The sequence below is a fragment of the Lissotriton vulgaris genome, chromosome 12 (assembly GCF_964263255.1).
Source record: "Lissotriton vulgaris chromosome 12, aLisVul1.2, whole genome shotgun sequence".
NCBI lineage: Eukaryota > Metazoa > Chordata > Amphibia > Caudata > Salamandridae > Lissotriton > Lissotriton vulgaris.
Genome location: NC_141700.1, coordinates 643,282,742 through 643,302,240, shown reverse-complemented (window position 1 = coordinate 643,302,240; position 19,499 = coordinate 643,282,742). Strand labels below are relative to the sequence as shown.

The 19,499-nt window shown below is 48.5% G+C and overlaps 2 protein-coding genes across 2 annotated transcripts in view; one reads left to right on the top strand and one right to left on the bottom strand.

Moving 5' to 3' along the window:
• RNF166 (ring finger protein 166) overlaps positions 1-19,499 on the bottom strand; it is a 116,491-nt gene that overhangs the window by 85,737 nt on the left and 11,255 nt on the right. The gene's annotated exons all lie outside the window — the stretch shown is intronic.
• On the top strand, positions 1,195-19,361 carry LOC147677922 (uncharacterized). Its single transcript, XM_086946531.1, has 4 exons — positions 1,195-1,797; positions 18,246-18,431; positions 18,591-18,749; positions 18,843-19,361. Exons 1-4 carry the CDS (start codon positions 1,195-1,197, stop codon positions 19,359-19,361), a joined length of 1,467 nt encoding a protein of 488 aa, XP_086802657.1.

The following is a 19,499-nucleotide window of genomic DNA, read 5'->3' as shown; positions in this document are numbered from 1 at the left end:
AAACAAAAATGCCAGCTGTAATCTCAATATCGAACGCTAACCAAACAATGCATAAACAAGTAACATGCGGTGTGCATCCTGAAAATAAGGGTGATGTGTCTTTAAAAAGTATAACGTTAAAGAAACGTAATGGGCAAGATTGAAAGTCCCAAGTGCTCTTATCGAACCGGAGATAAACGTGGTGCCCAAAGGTTCAAGGAAAAGTAATCCGTAAGGAAAGTGAAACTTGATAGCCAAGAAACGTGCGTGATAAGAAGCAGTGGAGCGGGATACACCGTGCTCGCCGAAAGAAAGTAACCGCCAATGGTGAAAAAATAACAAAGTCCCAAGCCCGGGTACTCACATGTGTGATAACTACGCTAAGGCTCCGCGGAGTTCCAAGGAGGTTAACCACCAGGGGGAGGAGAATGGGGAAGGAAATACTGAACATTGAACAGAGAAAACGGACTAAACAGAGAGAAAGGACTGAGCGGTCCTGAGATAGAAAGTGTGAGTGCCATGTTGGAAGGTGCTGAAAGACCCACGATTATTCAAAACGGGGATAAACAAAAGATATGACACATCCTATATGTACATACATTCAGAGCAAAGAAAGTCAGATCATAAATAACACAGAAATTCAATACGATCGTTGAGCCCCAGGGGGACCATCGTGCATAAATAACGGATCCAAAAGTTCTCCCTTTTGAGTAGATAGTTCTTATTGTTCACAGTAATAGGTACTTGTTCCAGTATTTGAAATTTAAGTTGAGCCACTGAATGTCTATTTTCCAAAAAATGAGTAGCCACAGTAGATTCTGAAATCACACATCACCCTTATTTTCAGGATGCACACCGCATGTTACTTGTTTATGCATTGTTTGGTTAGCGTTCGATATTGAGATTACAGCTGGCATTTTTGTTTTTGTTTGTAGAGTAATCCCCCTGACGATGGGCTTCGCCCGAAATGCATTGGGTTGTGTGATGAGAAAACACGCCTGAATTTATGTATCTTGATTTGGATTACAATTGCTGACATGATTTGCAAACAATGATACTTTACCAATGAACTTGAATAAACCCGGAAATCGGAACTTCTTCCGTTGTGAATACAAACTGTTTATTGAACTAGACCTCCTGGTCCTCTTTAAGTTGTGCGCAAGGGGGGTTCTCTCCCTAGGCGGGAGAGCTTCCTTTCTATTGTTGACACCAGAGATGGCCAGAGACGTATTGGCCCCAGTTGGGGTTAATACACTAACCCCGGAAATCTCGGAGGCATTGGAAGCGGACATCACCGTTGACGAAATTCAACTGGCGATCCGTGCTTTAAACCCCGGCAAGGCAATGGGACCTAACGGTATACCGGTGGAGTGGTATCAGGCGATGCCGGAGACCCTAAGTACACATCTGCTTGGGATGTTCAAGGACTGCTTGGAAAAGGGTATGCTCCCGCCGGATCAGAGAGCGGCAACTATAGTGGCCATCGCTAAACCTGGCAAGCCGCCTGAAAACTGCTCCTCTTATCGCCCCTTATCGCTGCTTAATGCAGAAGCCAAGATTTTGGCCAAACTCCTGGCATTGAGAATCTTGCCCCACCTGTCGTCCCTTATACACCCGGACCAGTCCGGATTCATGCCCCATCGTAACACGGCACTAAACTTGCGCAGATTGCATGGAGTGCTGGCACGGGCGGACACAGTGGACACTCCAGCAGTGATAATGGCACTTGATGCTAGGATGGCCTTTGACCTTGTGGAATGGGCCTACCTCTTTGAGACCTTATCACGCATGGGCTTCGGCCCCCGCTTCATCGCATGGGTAAGGTTACTGTACACTGACCCACGGGAACGAGTGATGGCTAATGGCCATATCTCCCGAGAGTTTCCCTTGGGTAGGGGCACGAGACAGGGCTGCCCCCTATCACCATTGTTGTTCGCTCTCTCATTAGAACCCCTAGCAACCCTGATTAGAACCTCACCCCACCTACAGGGTATCTCCTGGAGGGAGGGCTGGGAGGATCGACTGTCCCTCTATGCGGACGACATGCTGGTCTATCTCACCAGCCCGGAGACCGGTATCCCCGCTCTACTACACCTTTGCGACACCCATGGAAAGATGTCCGGATACACACTGAATTGGGGCAAATCCGAACTGTACGTCCTAAAGGGCCAGGCCCCGGTCCTCGAATCGGACTGCCCTTTGCGAATAGCCGGCACGTCATTCAAATATTTGGGTATACATGTCACCAGAGACCCAGCAGAGTTCGTGGCCAAAAACTTGAAACCCCACCTAGACAGACTTAAACGGGACGTGCATTTTTGGTCGGGACTCCCATTGACATTGTTGGGGCGAGCAGCATTATACAAAATAATGATCCTGCCCCGTTTTCTCTACGTCCTCGAAAATACGCCCTACTCGGTGAACCCCGGCTTCTTCCAGAAGGTGGCGGCACTAGTATCCAACCTCCTATGGGGGAACCTCCCCGCCCGTATAGCACAGTCCAAACTGCATAGAGGGTGGTATGATAGTGGTATTGCTTTGCCCAATCTAAAACTGTATTACTGGGCGGCACACCTCAAACCCATCAACCAATGGATCCACACCTCCCAAACCGAGCCAGCCTTCCAGGCGGATAGAACGCAACTGGGCACTGACAGTCTACTAGCCCCATTATATGATCGACGTAAAACACGCACATTAAAGGGACCCACCAGGCTTACTGTAGAAATCTGGCACACAGCAACGGCGGCCCTGGGCTGGAAAGGTAGAATTACCAAACTAACCCCGTTATGGGACTCTCGAATCCTTGGCAACATGAGAAACAGCAAGGGCTTCTCACACTGGGACGCGATAGGGATCTCCACGGTGGGCGATCTTTGTGAGAGGGGTGGAGTGATACCCTTCCAGAGACTGCAAGAACTCTATGAACTCAGCGACAGGGAACTTTACAGATATGTTCAGATTCGTCACGCACTGTTAACAGCCTTGCCTGCAGACACTGATCTGCCTGAGTCTTCTCCACTGGAAGACCGCCTCCTTACGGATTTTATGGTCGAGCGCGCTACATCCCTTACGTACCGCAAATTACTTAATAATTTACCTGACCCAACATTGCCTCTGAAGGAGAAATGGGAGGGAGACACCTGTGGGATGGACGAGCAGGAATGGAATGAGGCACTAGCCTCTCCTAAGGAAGTGGGCATCTCAGCGCGGCTGCGATTAGTTCAATTAAAACTTTACACAGAGTGTACTACACGAGAACAATGCTACACCATATTCACCGGATACAACATCCATATTGCCTACGCGGGTGCGGGGAGGAAGGTACGTTTTTCCACACCATCTGGGACTGCCCCCGGATACAGGAATATTGGAGACAGGTCCTGCGAACAATATCACAAACACTAGACACATCTCTGTTGCCAGAACTGAAACGGTGCCTCTTAAATGTGTGGGAGCCTACCGATATTTCCAGACATGACCAAATCTGGGTCACAGTAGGGTTGCTTATAGCGAAAAGGGATATTGCACAAAAATGGGGGGTGGCGGAGCTACCAACCAAGTCAGTCTGGTGTCGGAATATGGACAAAGTAATGATAACGGAACGGGCGGTGTACTCCAATCGTGCCTGCCCGGGAAAGTGGAACAAAATCTGGACCAAGTGGAAAGTATATAGGGGGGAGATTTGTGATCCTTTGCCAGAAGATGATCAAGATGATTCAGATGAAGAAGAGGCAGAAGGCTAGCCCACCGCACAGATGTGGGGGAGGGAGGTATTGAAGGTGGGATGGAGATGTTCACTTTTGTTGGAATACAGGGGGACCACGGGTGCACTCTGGGGGTCTCTACTTGGTTGGAAAGTCCGCAATGACGATTACACAGTAACTAGATTTCAATAGTGGGCAGGGATGAACTCTGGTGAGGGATGTCTTGATAAGAAACAACACATGAACACGATTTTGGCATTTACGTGACCGCTTTGGCATTCCTAACGGTTATTTTGTTTTCTTGTTGTTCGGGGGTGGGGGGGGGGCGGGGGGGGGGGGGGGGGATCGGGTTGGGAGAAAGTTACAAAAATCATACCGAAAACCAATGATGCTTGAAAAGACTTAAGCTAATGCTGCACCTTTTTCTCAAGACAGCAGTACCATTGTTTCTACTACAGTAAAGTGTCTATTATATGCATATTGCTGCCATTTGATCAAACTTGCTATAGTGGCCAGCCCGATGGGTTGTAGGCGTTCCGCTGTGTAACTTGTTGGTGCAATAAAGGTTTTTGCAAAAAAACAGAAAAAAAAAAACAAAAAAAAAAAGCTAAGAGAGCCCATCATTGAAACTAGCTGGATCCTCTTTAAAGACTAACTACCACCTTAGAATCGTTTGAATGGTGTTTACAAACATTCCTTTTTAAACAGTCATCCAATCATCCATTCTGTTTTAACGCTGTCAGAACGCTGCTGATGCAAGACTGGTGTCTGTTTCTTTCACCAATCTCTGTACAACCATCCTATCTTTTCAAGAGGTTACTGAATCTTCTTCAGCTGTGGAGCGGCTTTGGCTAATGATCTGTGGAGCAGCTTAGGCTAATGATAAGTGTTCCAATCAACTAAATAAATAGATCACTAGAAGGTTGAGCCATCTGTCAATAGCTACATTGCTGCCTCCCACAGAAAAGTCTAGGAAAAAAAGATGTTGTTTGCTTTAAGTTTTCAGGGTTTACGAATTTCCTCCTAGGATACGCTTGGATATTATTAATATATGTGTGATTATTGAGGTATTGTGACTGGAAGACAAGTGATAGTGGGCCGGCAGCTCATGTGAGGAGGCATGGCTATATGATCAACTGACTGGTTTAGATGAAGACTGTTGTGCACGCCCACCACAAGGGTGCGAGCTGGACCAGACCAAATTGGTTCAAAAGAGCAAGCCAAGTTTTGGACAGGGCAAGGACACGAAATGACAACACTATACCTTTGGATTTGGACGGCCATACCAATTCATCTACTCGAATCAATATGTGTGCGCTTTGATTGATGAAACTTTGTTCCCTCAGGTATTAAAAATGAGAAAGCAATAGGGTGTTAATACCATCCTTTTCCACTCCAGCTAAAATGCCCTTGTATTAATGATTGTTCACTGAAAAGTTCTGTAAAATAACGTCACTGCTGCAAAAATAAATCCTGCTAAGCAAACGCTTGCATAGCAGGAGACCCAAAGCCTCAGTAAATGAAAAGTAGTAAAAACAAATGGAAAATTGTGATGCATTTCACTTGATTAGAGCTAGAAAACCCAATGAAAAGGACGCATCAAGGGACACTGCATACACCTAAAATGGGTAGCTTTCCGTCTCTATTTTTCTAACTCATGTCTTTGATGTTCTAACTGTCAGTGTATAATGTTAAAACAAAAATCATTCATCCTTTTCAGGCAAGTATAATACCACCACACATTTTTAGTCTTCTGAATATGACCGTGTGATATATGCAAAGAGAGGTTTGTTGAGATAACTAATAAATAGGACAAACCACTTAAATTGAGATTGAATGGACACACTAGTGTAAGAACGCACTAACGTCTCCAACAACAAGACATTTAAACTTTATTAACCCAGAAAAAAGTCAATTTCACAGATTATGTATTAAGACCCACAAATAGAGAGGAGATGGACAAAAATACTATTGTGTACAGAATCATTATGTAGAAATGATCTGGATGCTTTTTAGGTTTCGCCTATTATCATTCGCTTGCGAATGTAATAGGCGAAAATTCAAACCACTGCGGTTTTTCCACAGTGCATGTGAGTCACGTGACCACAAAAGCGGGTCACATGACCACACAAGCACGCGCATCTCCCTAATCCGCCTGCCACACTTCTCCTCCCCTCGCTCGCATTCCGGCCCCCCCACCAGGCTCTCCCACCCCCATCCGGCTTCCCTCCGGCCATTTGCCAGCATTGCGAGGCCATTTGCCAGGAGCAGCACTGCCGTTGCCAATAGGTTTCGCATTTGCCTATCCATAACACTTAACATTATCCTTTTCTTTCCCTTTCTCTTCGACCTCTCTACTTTTTCTGTCCCTTCCTAATATTTTGTTCTCTGTAACCACTCTGCCTCTCTCACTTTCCTCCCTTCCTTATTTCCTCAATACCATTCTTCACTCTTCCTTTTCCTTTTGCTACATTATTCCCTTTCAGCCTTTTTCGCTCTCATCCTTTCTTTCCTGTCGCTCTCACTTCATCCTTCTTTGACCTGCTACCGCCCTGGCTCCTTCTGTTGCTCTCCAGCTCTTTCTCCCTTTTTCCCCTGCACCGTGTTTGACAGGCCTTGCTGGTAGTCTGCCCGGCTGGCAGTTTCAAAGGGTCAGTGTATGGGCTGTAAAGGCACACGCGGTGGCCCTTGGGGGCTGGCCCATGTGCCAGTGCCAGACTGCCGTTCTCCTCTCAGCTCTTCCCAGATCCCGCCCCCCCCAGCAGTCAGAGTCCTCTCTGCGCCCCTGATTATCATCTGTGAGGTGGGGTGATACGTCCTAGCACTGATATCTGCGCCTCTTGTCTGCTTGCCTGTGGAGGAGGGGCTCTCTCGGGCATGATCTAAGTAATGCTGACTCATCCTTCGCTCAGGACTCTCACGTGACCTCCTTTTCGGGTCCAACGTCATTTAACTGAGTTTTACTTAAAACAACCTGGCCACTTCCTTAGTAAACCTTCACTTCTCCCCTCGCTCGCATTCCCGCCCCCCCCACCAGGCTCTCCATTGGTCATTGGTATCATGGAGCATTAGAAAACGTTTACTAGACTCCTGTTCTACCTGTGAGTTTATTTATTCCAGTAAACACATAGGGGGATACATAAACTGAAATCTGCTACTTCTTTGGCTCCAACACTCGCCTCAGTGGTGGGTTTCGATTCATCAGCCAGCGCTTTATGAGCCTTGGGTTTGCACGAAGTAAAGCACTACAAAGCGCTGCAAGAAATGTGAAGAGGTGCGGCTGTGCAGATACATAAACTGAAATCTGCTACTTCTTTGGCTCCAACACTCGCCTCAGTGATGGGTTTCGATTCATCAGCCAGCGCTTTATGAGCCTCGGGTTTGCACGAAGTAAAGCACTACAAAGCGCTGCAAGAAATGTGAAGAGGTGCGGCTGTGCAGATACATAAACTGAAATCTGCTACTTCTTTGGCTCCAACACTCGCCTCAGTGGTGGGTTTCGATTCATCAGCCACCGCTTTATGAGCCTCGGGTTTGCACGAAGTTAAGCACTACAAAGCGCTGCAAGAAATGTGGAGAGGTGCGGCTGTGCAGATACATAAACTGAAATCTGCTACTTCTTTGGCTCCAACACTCGCCTCAGTGGTGGGTTTCGATTCATCAGCCAGCGCTTTATGAGCCTTGGGTTTGCACGAAGTAAAGCACAACAAAGCGCTGCAAGAAATGTGAAGAGGTGCGGCTGTGCAGATACATAAACTGAAATCTGCTACTTCTTTGGCTCCAACACTCGCCTCAGTGGTGGGTTTCGATTCATCAGCCAGCGCTTTATGAGCCTCGGGTTTGCACGAAGTAAAGCACTACAAAGCGATGCAAGAAATGTGAAGAGGTGCGGCTGTGCAGATACATAAACTGAAATCTGCTACTTCTTTGGCTCCAACACTCGCCTCAGTGGTGGGTTTCGATTCATCAGCCAGCGCTTTATGAGCCTCGGGTTTGCACGAAGTTAAGCACTACAAAGCGCTGCAAGAAATGTGAAGAGGTGCGGCTGTGCAGATACATAAACTGAAATCTGCTACTTCTTTGGCTCCAACACTCGCCTCAGTGGTGGGTTTCGATTCATCAGCCAGCGCTTTATGAGCCTCGGGTTTGCACGAAGTAAAGCACTACAAAGCGCTGCAAGAAATGTGAAGAGGTGCGGCTGTGCAGAGTTCAAACGCTCTCACTCGCATTCCCGCCCCCCCCCCACCAGGCTCTCCCGCCCCCATCCGGCTTCCCTCCGGCCATTTGCCAGCATTGCGAGGCCATTTGCCAGGAGCTCTCCCCCGCCCGCAGCTTGACATTGTAAACTCCTATAGCTATTGGTTTTGTAAATGACATTTTATATTTATATATCGTTATTGGCATTGTCAATAACAATATATAAATATAAAATGTCATTTACAAAACCAATAGCTCCAACTTTCCAAATGCGAAACCTATTGACAACTCCAGTGCTTGTCCTATTAGACAATGAATTACATTATTTTTAGTATCTTCTCAGAACAGAAATGAACTAAATGAGGTTCCCGAACTATGAATGAGACAAAAAAGCAAATTCTAACCGTATACAAAAAAGTTGGATCTTAACGCTATCACGGTTAATAGAAAAACCTATGAGTCTTACAAATGTGTACTTTATTACAACATTGAAAACTGATTATAACTGTTTATGTTTTTAACACATTTCCAAAAATATATATTATTTTTGAATAGACTGTCAAGAAAGATTCATTACATGATTTTCTACTTGACTCATAAAGATTGACGAGTAACTATAAAAACATTGTTAATTTTACAAAAGTCAAATAATCTTGCCAAAAGTATGGACCACATGAAAACAGCGCAGTCAAGAATTGAATTAATACAATTTTCCAGCAACAATTAATACATGACTGGAAGTGGTCTTCTCTTAGAGAAATGAATTTCCGAGGGACCAATTAGGACAGTGAACCCTTGGATTTTTTGGGGATGAGCCATGTAATAGGAAGTTTTTATATGAATTCATTATTCAGATTATCTACAAACATCTTTGTTTAGATAAGTGAACAGGTAGCCATGGCCTTCTACCCTGGATTCATGCTTTTCAGTGCATCAATGCTAGACTAAGAGGTAGCTGGCTGTACTGATCCTCTTATGATTTCTATTGTATTTTTTACTCCTCTCAAAGAAGAATGAAATTTGGGGTTGCATATGTGCAAGTATTTACGTTTCAGATACTCTCAAAAATACCAAACATTTTTCCTGAAGAAGGGATGACTGTATTCCTGAAGTGCTTTGGAAACAATGAGCATTTTAGGTTATGCCCTAAAAATGACAATATTAATAGAAATGAAGAAATGTAATTCAGGAGTACATGGACTGGATTATATTGGAGTGGTCATGAACACTTGTGAGACAAACATACTGGCGCTTCTGTCATAGTGTGAAAAATACATACCACTCACATACATGCACTTCCAAAACATAATAAAAGAGAATACTTTAACAGCAACACAAAAAAGAGTTATGCACTTAGCTGTGCTTAATTTCCTAAGAACATTGAGTTTGTCAATGTGTACTGCTACTCTCATGCTGAAACTGATATGTTGTGTCCACAGCAATATACCTTTAAAAAAACTATCCAAACTTTAAGACCCACAACACAAATACAAAGACACCACAACTACGCCATATACAGCATAGCAAGGGTCACATGTATACTGCAAAGAGTGATCATCCAGAGCTTGCAGCAAGCTGAGAATGAATAAAAAGCAGACATGGATCAGAACGCAGTCCAAGTAAACTGCCACACGTGTCCCATGAAGTAAACCACTAACATGACAATTTTTGTGAATCTGTAGGCCCACCTAGAATCCCACAAAGCTCAACTACTAAAAAGTGCTGGACTTAATTGTTAAAGATGATTTGTTCCGTTTAGTGCTCAGAAACGTCAGATGGCGTTATGAGGAACAATACAAACAAGCATTGGCATAGCCAATAGGTCTCGCCTTTGGGGCCTTATAAGTGTTTAGGCAGAGCTACTGACTTTGCCAATATGTTTAAGCTGTGCTGCAGAGAAGTGTGGCTGCGGTGCAGCATGCGAAAAAGTTGTAATAAAAAAGTGCCAGAAGCATTTTTGTTACCTTATATATGACCAAGAAGGCATTAGGTCCAACAGAACGACCATATTGAAAAATGTATGTACAATAAAAAATGTCCTCATTTTTCTTTTGTTCTTGCAATGCTGGCAACTTGTTTTTAGGTCGAAGGCCTAAAAGGCTGCGCTTGCGCAGACTTAGGTCTGAGATTTAATGTCTCTCAGTAGCGCAGAAGGTCCCGCCTCCCTGCCCTGTCTCTCCTTCATTGGCTGGCTTCCTAAACGGAGGCCAGCCATTGGAGGAGAGATCAGTCACTCCGATGTAGCCCCGTCCTTTTCGGATTTGGGGGCGTAATTTTTGATGTTCTTTAGACAGTGACGTTGTCCGTCACTCAGAACATCAAAACCACGCCCCCAATTCCGAAAAATTCAGAACCCTGCGGCAGCCATTTTCTTTTCCCCGCAGTGAGGGTGAGGCTCGAGCCTCTGCCTCTGCCCCCGTTTGTAGTGCTCCTGCACCCCTGTTTGTGCCCCAACTATCTCATTGCACTGTGCATCTTTTAATTTTGAAAGGATTGAGCTAAAAAAAAAATGATGTGCTGCGACCGCCGTCTCTTTAACCCGACAGTCTACGTCCCGAAAGTCACAGGACAACACGTCAGCAAAGTGCCCAAGAGTTAGGATGGGGCGACGCAAAACTTCACATTGTAAGTAAATAGCTCTTTTGTTTTTCAAATGTGGCTGTACGTGTTTGCTGAACATACACAGGACAAACATAGATGGTGGGATGGGATCTTTGTACTGCTCCGATCTGCTCGCAAGGGTGTTTGCTTCCCGTCTGCTCGCCCCGGGAGCGCGCTTTCACCACCCTCATCTGGCGCCGCCATGTTGAGCCTTCATCTTCCGACGGCGTTATACACCATTTCCCTCCGCACCGGACAGCAGCGCAGCCAGGACCACCTCGTCACAATCCTGCTCCGTTGCATTGTAAATGCTTGTTATAGTCTTCAGGGACTTAGTGAGATCACAGGACGGCCGGCAGAGCTGGGGAAGAGTCAGCCACACACCCGTCTACCCGACTTTCGCTCCTCGAGGAGCAGCACTGAGTTGACAATCTTGTGTCTGTCTGCCTCGCAGAAGTAACGTGTAGGGTACAGCCCTTGCACCCCCTCCCCGTTGAGTCATGGGCACTGACCTTTCCCAGTGAATCCGCTTGAAGAATGCCAGGTTGTTGCTATCATTAGCACAGTAAAGGACCGCTTTCTTAAAACGGGCACCCATTTGGCAGGTCTGGCAGTGAGCGCCATTACTCGAGTGTGCACGTTTTGGCAGGTGTTCCAGTAAACTTTGCCGCCTGTTAGTTCGGTCTGCAGTCTCTCGGAAGGCATGCTTTAATGTATGAGGTGTTTAATGCTCGCAGACCTGTGGAGCGGTGAGAGGCCCTCAGTTGTCACCCGGGCAGAGTTTCAGTGAAAATCACCTTTTGCACATCCTTTCTTCTGGTCTCACCTTCCTGGCGTAGAGGCAGGTCCACCTCGTTTTTGCCAGCGCTGTGATGACTCTTGGAACTTCAGAAGTAGTGTTTTCCTAATTGTCTAACGCATTTACGACTTGTGTCTTGAAAAAAAGAACAAAAACAATTTTTGTTGCGATGCTTTTACAGCTCACCCCCTGCAGTTCCCTTCATTCCATCGAGGGGGAGTGGCAGGGCCGATACTGCCAAGCTTTCAGTGCCCGGCACTTCCTGTCAAAGGCTTCGCACCTGCACTTCTAAGCAGATCTGCTGCACTAGACCCATCACTTCTCAGCAGGTCTTGCATACTAGTACCTGCACTTCTCAGCTTCATTGGTATGCTAGCTCCTGCATTTCTCAGCAGATCTGCTGTACTGTCACAAGCACTTCTCAGCAGACCTCGCATACTAGCAGCCGCACTTCTCATTGCATTTGCTTTCCCTCTTTCGCACGTAAGCACTTCTCAAAACAGGGCTGCTGCTCTTCTAATGGACGATGTAAAGTAAATTCTAAGCAGGGTTGCTTCTCTTCTAATGGGACAGTGTAAACATAATTCTAAGCAGGGCTGCTACTCTTCTATCGGGACTGTGTAAACAAGCTCATAAGCAGGGCTGCTAGTCTTCTAATGGGACTGTGTAAACAAGCTTCTAAGCAGGGCTGCTGCAGTAGTAGTTTATACAGGGCTTCAAGAGGTGCGGGGCTCGCCATTCGCAGACCAGGTAAAAATTAAAAACCAGCGCTGAAATACCGCCCTTCTTGACCCTATAGTCATGTGACCCGAGTCTAGGCCTGGCCCAGAAGACTCTCTGAGGAGGCTGTGTGATGCTGCGGTGGCTCGAGCTCCTGCAGCTTTGAGAAGTAAGTGGGAGTCGTGGGGTGCTGCAATGAAGCCTGTGCGTGTGTGATTATGTAATTCCAAAAGAGAGCGCACTATCGGCAGATGTCACAGTGGGTGCCGGTCGTGTACAAAAATCACTGCAATTCACAGAAGTTTTGTAGTGTCCTGGCATGCCTGCATGTTGCTCTATTGCTAATTTATTATTTACCATGTTTGAAACTGTTCTTGTCTGCCTAATTGGGGTGAAAGGTGAAGTGGGCCTCTTTCGATTAGAACATAGCATTTTCCCTTCCATTTCTTTTTTTGGCCATCTCTCTCCTCCAATCTCAACCATACCCATTCTTTTTATTATCTCTTTCCCTCTCACCTCCTTTTGTCTACCTCCTCCACTCTCCCTGCTCCCATTGTCGCTCTCCTCCTCTCTCTCCATTTTTTCTCTTCTTCCTTCGCTTTTTCCTTCTGATCCCTTTACCTCCACCTTTTAGTGCTAAAAGAATGATAATAGCTGTAATCAAGTGTGTGTATCCGTGCCTTCCTTTAAGTTCGCTGTGCTGGCTCTCCTGCCCCCTGGCTGTGCTTGCTCCCCGCCCCCTGGCTGTGCTTGCTCCCCTGCCCCCTGGCTGTGCTTGCTCCCCTGCCCCCTGGCTGTGCTTGCTCCCCTGCCCCCTCGCTCTGCTTGCTCCCCTGCCCCCTCGCTCTGCTTGCTCTCCTGTGTGTGTGGCTCTGGGTGTTTGTGTGTGGCTCTGGGTGTTTGTGTGTGGCTCTGGGTGTTTGTGTGTGGCTCTGGGTGTTTGTGTGTGGCTCTGGGTGTTTGTGTGTGGCTCTGGGTGTTTGTGTGTGGCTCTGGGTGTTTGTGTGTGGCTCTGGGTGTTTGTGTGTGGCTCTGGGTGTTTGTGTGTGGCTCTGGGTGTTTGTGTGTGGCTCTGGGTGTTTGTGTGTGGCTCTGGGTGTTTGTGTGTGGCTCTGGGTGTGTGTGTGGGCTCTGGGTGTGTGTGTGGGCTCTGGGTGTGTGTGTGGGCTCTGGGTGTGTGTGTGGGCTCTGGGTGTGTGTGTGGGCTCTGGGTGTGTGTGTGGGCTCTGGGTGTGTGTGGGCTCTGGGTGTGTGTGTGGGCTCTGGGTGTGTGTGTGGGCTCTGGGTGTGTGCGTGGGTTCTGGGTGTGTGCGTGGGTTCTGGGTGTGTGCGTGGGTTCTGGGTGTGTGCATGGGTTCTGGGTGTGTGCGTGGGTTCTGGGTGTGTGTGTGTGTGGGCTCTGTGTGTGTGTGTGTGTGTGGGTTCTGTGTGTGTGTGTGGGCTCAGGGTGTGTGCGTGTGCTCTGGGTGTGTGTGTGTGTGGGCTCTGGGTGTGTGTGTGTCAAGTCAAGTCATAAAATTTATATAGCGCACTACATACCCAGAGGGTTTCAAGGCGCTTAGGAAGGGGGGGGATGATTATTTGTCAAATATCCACGTTTTAAGCTGCTTTCTGAACGCTAGGTGATTCTGGGTGAGGCGAAGGTAAGCGGGGAGTGAGTTCCAGGTTTTGGCAGCCAGGTAAGAGAAGGATCTGCCTCCCATGGTGGTCTTGTTGATGCGAGGTACAGTGGCGAAGGCTTGGCTGGAAGAGCGGAGTTGGCGGGAGGGGGTGTAGAAGGACAGTCGAGAGTTGAGGCAGTCTGGTCCGATGTCGTAGAGTGATTTGTGTGCGTGGGTGAGCAGTCGGAAAGTAATCCTCTTATTGACAGGTAGCCAGTGGAGATCTTTAAGGTGACCAGAGATGTGTTCGTTGCGTGGGATGTCTAATATGAGCCTGGCTGAGGCGTTTTGGATTCGTTGTAGTTTATTCTGGAGTTTGGCGGTGGTACCTGCGTAGAGGGTGTTTCCGTAGTCCAGTCGGCTCGTGACCAGAGCATGGGTGACTGTTTTCCTTGTTTCGGTGGGGATCCAGCGAAATGTTTTTCTGAGCATGCGAAGAATGTTAAAGCAGGAAGACGATACGGCGCTGACTTGTCTGTTCATTGAGAGTGAAGAGTCCAGGATGACGCCAAGGTTCCGTGCGTGGTCTGTCGGGGTGGGTGCATTTCCGAGGGCTTCTGGCCACCAGGAGCTGTCCCATGCAGAGGGGGAATTACCTAGGATGAGGACCTCTGTTTTGTCTGAGTTCAGTTTCAGTCGGCTTTGTTTCATCCATTCGGCGACTTCTTTCATTCCTTCGTGAAGGTTAGTTTTGGCGGTGCTGGGGTCCTTGGTGAGAGATAGGATCAGTTGAGTGTCATCTGCGTAAGAGATGATGTTGAGGTTGTGTTGGCGGGCGATGGCCGCGAGGGGGCTCATGTATACGTTGAAGAGGGTGGGACTGAGTGAGGATCCTTGTGGTACGCCGCAGATGATTTCAGAGGCCTTGGACTTGAATGGTGGGAGGCGGACTCTCTGGGTTCTTCCGGTGAGGAACGAGGTGATCCATTCCAGTGCTTTTCCTTGGATTCCGATGTTATTGAGGCGTTGTAAAAGGGTGCTGTGGCAGACAGTGTCGAAGGCTGCAGAAAGGTCGAGGAGGATGAGGGCGACTGTGTCTCCATTGTCCAGTAGAGTTCGAATGTCGTCTGTTGCTGCGATGAGGGCGGTCTCAGTGCTGTGTTTGGCTCGGAAGCCAGATTGTGAGGGGTCGAGTGATTTGTTGGCTTCGAGGAAGGCGGCGAGCTGGTTGTTGACAGCTTTCTCGATGACTTTGGCCGGGAATGGAAGAAGCGAGATGGGGCGGTAGTTTTTGAGTTCGGTGGGGTCAGCTGTTGGTTTTTTCAGAAGGGCGGTGAGTTCAGCGTGTTTCCAATGTTCTGGGAAGGTAGCGGAGTTGAAGGAGCAGTTGATGACGTCTCGGAGGTGCGGAGCTATGACGGAGTCTGCTTTGTTGAAGATGTGATGAGGGCAAGGGTCTGTGGGGGATCCAGAGTGGATGGAATTCATCAGGCGGATGGTGTCCTCAGTGGAGATAGGGTTCCAGGCGTTGAGGGTGTTAATGGGGGGAAGATGGACAGCTGATGGTAGGGTGGGTTGGTTTCCGGGTTGGTTGTCAAAGCTGTTGTGGATGTCAGCAATCTTGTTGTGGAAAAAAGAGGCTAGGGAATCGCAGAGGGTTTGAGAGGGGGTGATGTCGTTGGAGTTGGCCGAGGGGTTGGAAAATTCCTTGACGATGTTGAAAAGTTCCTTACTGTTGTGGGCGTTGTTGTCAAGTCGATCCTTGAATGCTGTTTTCTTGGCTTTACGGATCAGTTGGTGGTGAGTACGGATGGCGCTTTTGAAGGCGTCTTTGTTGCTGGTGGATGGGTCTTTTTTCCAGGCTTTTTCAAGGGAGCGGCACAGTTTCTTGGACTTCTTAAGATCATCGTTGAACCATGAGGCCTTTTTGCTGCCAGGTTTGCTTTGACGTTTCTTCAGTGGTGCTAAGGTGTCGGCGGTGTTGGATAGCCAAAGGGTGAGGTTGGAGGCGGCTTCGTTGGCGTTGGAAGAGAGGGCTGGGTAGGTTTGAAGGAGCGATGTGGAGATCTGCTCCGTGGTGATTTTGTTCCAGTTTCTTTGTAGGGTTGGTTGGAGGTGGTTGGTGGGTTTCGGCTTGTTGTAGGTGAAGTGAACGCAGCTGTGGTCAGTCCAGAGGAGATCCGTAGTGTGGCTGAAGGAGACATGGTTGCTGGAGGTGAAGATGGGGTCGAGTGTGTGACCTGCGATGTGGGTGGGGGAAGTGACCAGTTGTTTAAGTTCGAGGTTGGCGAGGTTGTCTAAGAGGGTGGTGGTGTTGCGGTCGTTGATCTTTTCAAGGTGGAAGTTGAGGTCTCCCAGAAGGATGTAGTCTTTGGAGGGGAGCGCGTGTGGGGTGATGAAGTCCGTGATGTCTTCACTGAATTTTGCGCGGGGTCCTGGTGGTCTGTAGAGGAGGGTGCCTCTGAGTGTGGTCTTGGGGTCGATGTGGATCTGGAAGTGAAGGTGTTCGGAGTTGGCGAGGTTGGCGTCAGAGCTGGTTGAGATGCGGATTGATTTCTTATGGACGATAGCGATTCCTCCTCCTGTATGGTCGGTGCGGTCCTTGCGTGTGATCTTATAGTCATCGGGGATGGCAATGGCGATGTCAGGAGCGGAGGAAGCGTTCATCCATGTGTGGGCTCTGGGTGTGTGTGTGTGTGTGGGCTCTGGGTGTGTGTGTGTGTGGGCTCTGGGTGTGTGTGTGTGTGGGCTCTGGGTGTGTGTGTGTGTGGGGGGGCTCTGGTTGTGTGTGTGTGTGGGCTCTGGGTGTGTGTGTGTGTGCGTGTGGGCTCTGGGTGTGTGTGTGTGTGCGTGTGGGCTCTGGGTGTGTGTGTGGGCTCTGGGTGTGTGTGTGGGCTCTGGGTGTGTGTGTGTGTGGGCTCTGGGTGTGTGTGTGTGTGGGCTCTGGGTGTGTGTGTATGTGTGGGGGCTCTGGGTGTGTGTGTGTGTGGGCTCTGGGTGTGTGTGGGCTCTGGGTGTGTGTGTGTGTGGGCTCTGGGTGTGTGTGTGTGTGGGCTCTGGGTGTGTGTGTGTGTGGGCTCTGGGTGTGAGTGAGTGTGGGCTCTGGGTGTGTGTGTGTGGGGGGCTCTCTCTCACTAACTCACTCTCTCTCTCACTACCTCACTATCTCTCTCACTACTTCACTATCTCTCACTAACTCACTCTCTACCTCACTACTCAACTCTCTCTATCTCACAGCATCACAATCTCACTACCTCACTAACTATCTCTCTCAATACCACATTACATCACTATCTCTACATACATCACTCTCTCACTACATCACTCTCTAACACACTACCTCACAACTTCACTCTCTATCTCACTACCTCACTCTCTCTCTATCTCACTACCTCACTCTATCTATTTCGATCTCACTACCTCACTATATCACGACTCACTCCCTCAAAAGTTCACTACATCACTCTCACTAACTCTCTATCTCACTACCTCACAACTTCACTCTCTCTCTAACTCACTACCTCACTCTCTCTCTATCTCACTACCTCACTCTCTCTCTATCCCACTACCTCACTCTCTCTTTCTATCTCACTACCTCACTCTCTCTTTCTATCTCACTACCTCACTCTCTCTTTCTATCTCAATAAGTCACTTTCACTCTCTTTCACTACCTCACTCTCTATCTCACTACCTCACTCACTGTTTCTATCTCACTACCTCAGAACATCCCTCTCCCTCACTACCTCACTCTTTCACTACCTCACTATCTGTCTCTCACTACCTCACTCTCTATCTCACTACATAACTCTCTTTACCTCACTACTCCACTCTATCTATCTCACTACCTCACTATCTCACGACTTCTCTCTCTCAAAACATCACTACCTCACTCTCTATTTCACAACATCAATACTTCACTCTCTCTCTCTAACTCACTACCTCACTCACTCTATCTCACTACCTCACTCTTTCTATCTCACTAACTCACTTTCACTCTCTTTCACTACCTCTCTCTCTATCTCACTACATCACATCACTCTCTGCTTAGATCTCACTACCTCACAACATCCCTCTCCCTCACTAACTCACTGTTTTACTACCTCACTCTCTCTAGCTCACTACCTCACTCTCTCACTACCTCACTCTCTCACTACCTCACTCTCTCACTACCTCACTCTCTCTATCTCTACCTCACTCTGTCTCTTCTAATGCAATAGGTATCACATATGCAAAACATTAAGCTAATGCCAATAGAAATGACAATGCCATTTATTTAGGGATAACAATTTTTTTTTTTAAATGAGCTATACAATAGCTCTACCTATGATATTGCCGAGACCATTGCATTGTAAATGCTTGTTGCCTATTCCAATGGGTGCTTGTTAAAGTTATTTGATGAGGGGACATAAACAATTGTAGGTTGAAGGTTGTGAACTAGTACCTGTATTATAACACTAGCAGCGGCCAGACGCTAGGGGAGAATCAACAGAATGCAGATTCCTAGAGCAGGTTGAGGTGGTGTTGAGTAATGTTGAGGTGGTGGTGGTGGTGGTGACTGGTGCTGAGACGATGCTGAGGTGATGCTGAATGATACTTACGTCTTGCTGAGTGATGATGTGGTGGTGGTGCACTATTGCAAAGGCGATGCAGAGTGATACTGACGTGGTGTTGAGTGATACTGACGTGGTGCAGACTGATGTTGTGGTGGTGCAGAGTGATGTTGTGGTGGTGCAGAGTGATGTTGTGGTGGTGCAGAGTGATGCCGTGGTGGTGCAGAGTGATGCCGTGGTGGCGCAGAGTGATGCCGTGGTGGCGCAGAGTGATGCCGTGGAGGCGCAGAGTGATGCGGTGGTGGCGCAGAGTGATGCGGTGGTGGCGCAGAGTGATGCGGTGGTGGCGCAGAGTGATGCGGGGGTGGCGCAGAGTGATGCGGGGGTGGCGCAGAGTGATGCGGGGGTGGCGCAGAGTGGTGCGGGGGTGGCGCAGAATGATGCGGTGGTGGCGCTGAGGGATGCGGTGGTGGCGCAGAATGATGCGGTGGTGGCGCTGAGGGATGCGGTGGTGGCGCTGAGGGATGCTGTGGTGGCGCTGAGGGATGCTGTGGTGGCGCTGAGGGATGCTGTGGTGGCCCAGAGTGATGCTGTGGTGGCACAGAGTGATGCTGTGGGGAAGCAGAGTGATGCAGTGGTGGCGCAGAGTGATGCTGTGGTGGCGCAGAGTGATGATGTGGTGGCGCAGAGTGATGCTGTGGTGACGCAGAGTGATGCTGTGGTGACGCAGAGTGATGCTGTGGTGACGCAGAATGATGCTGTGGCAACGCAGAGTAATGCTGTGGCGACGCTGAGTTATGCTGTCGTGGCGCTGAGTGATCCTGTTGTGGCGCTGAGTGATCCTGTTGTGGCGCTGAGTGATGCTGTTGTGGCGCTGAGTGATGCTGTTGTGGCGCTGAGTGATCCTGTCGTGGCGCTGAGTGATCCTGTCGTGGCGCTGAGTGATCCTGTCGTGGCGCTGAGTGATCCTGTCGTGGCGCTGAGTGATCCTGTCGTGGCGCTGAGTGATCCTGTCGTGGCGCTGAGTGATCCTGTCGTGGCGCTGAGTGATGCTGTTGTGGCGCTGAGTGATGCTGTTGTGGCGCTGAGTGATGCTGTTGTGGCGCTGAGTGATGCTGTCGTGGCGCTGAGTGATGCTGTCGTGGCGCTGAGTGATGCTGTCGTGGCGCTGAGTGATGCTGTTGTGGTGCTGGGTGACTTAAAATAAAATTATGAGCAACCTCAATCCACTGCATTTCGCCTATCGCCAGGGCAACAGACAACCATCACTGTCCAGTCAACCAAGGACAGTGGAGGCCCATGATGTACATCCATGCGTACAATTTTTAGGACAGTCGGATGGATC

What these genes read in the sequence shown, in the direction of transcription:
- LOC147677922 (XM_086946531.1), top strand. Translation starts at nt 1,195, where the DNA reads ATGGCCAGAGACGTATTGGCCCCAGTTGGGGTTAATACACTAACCCCG. An exon ending in TGGTGGCGCAGAGTGATGCC is followed by an intron (nt 18,432 to 18,590) that starts GTGGAGGCGCAG and finishes GGGGTGGCGCAG; the next exon opens with AATGATGCGGTGGTGGCGCT. An exon ending in TGGCCCAGAGTGATGCTGTG is followed by an intron (nt 18,750 to 18,842) that starts GTGGCACAGAGT and finishes GTGGTGGCGCAG; the next exon opens with AGTGATGCTGTGGTGACGCA.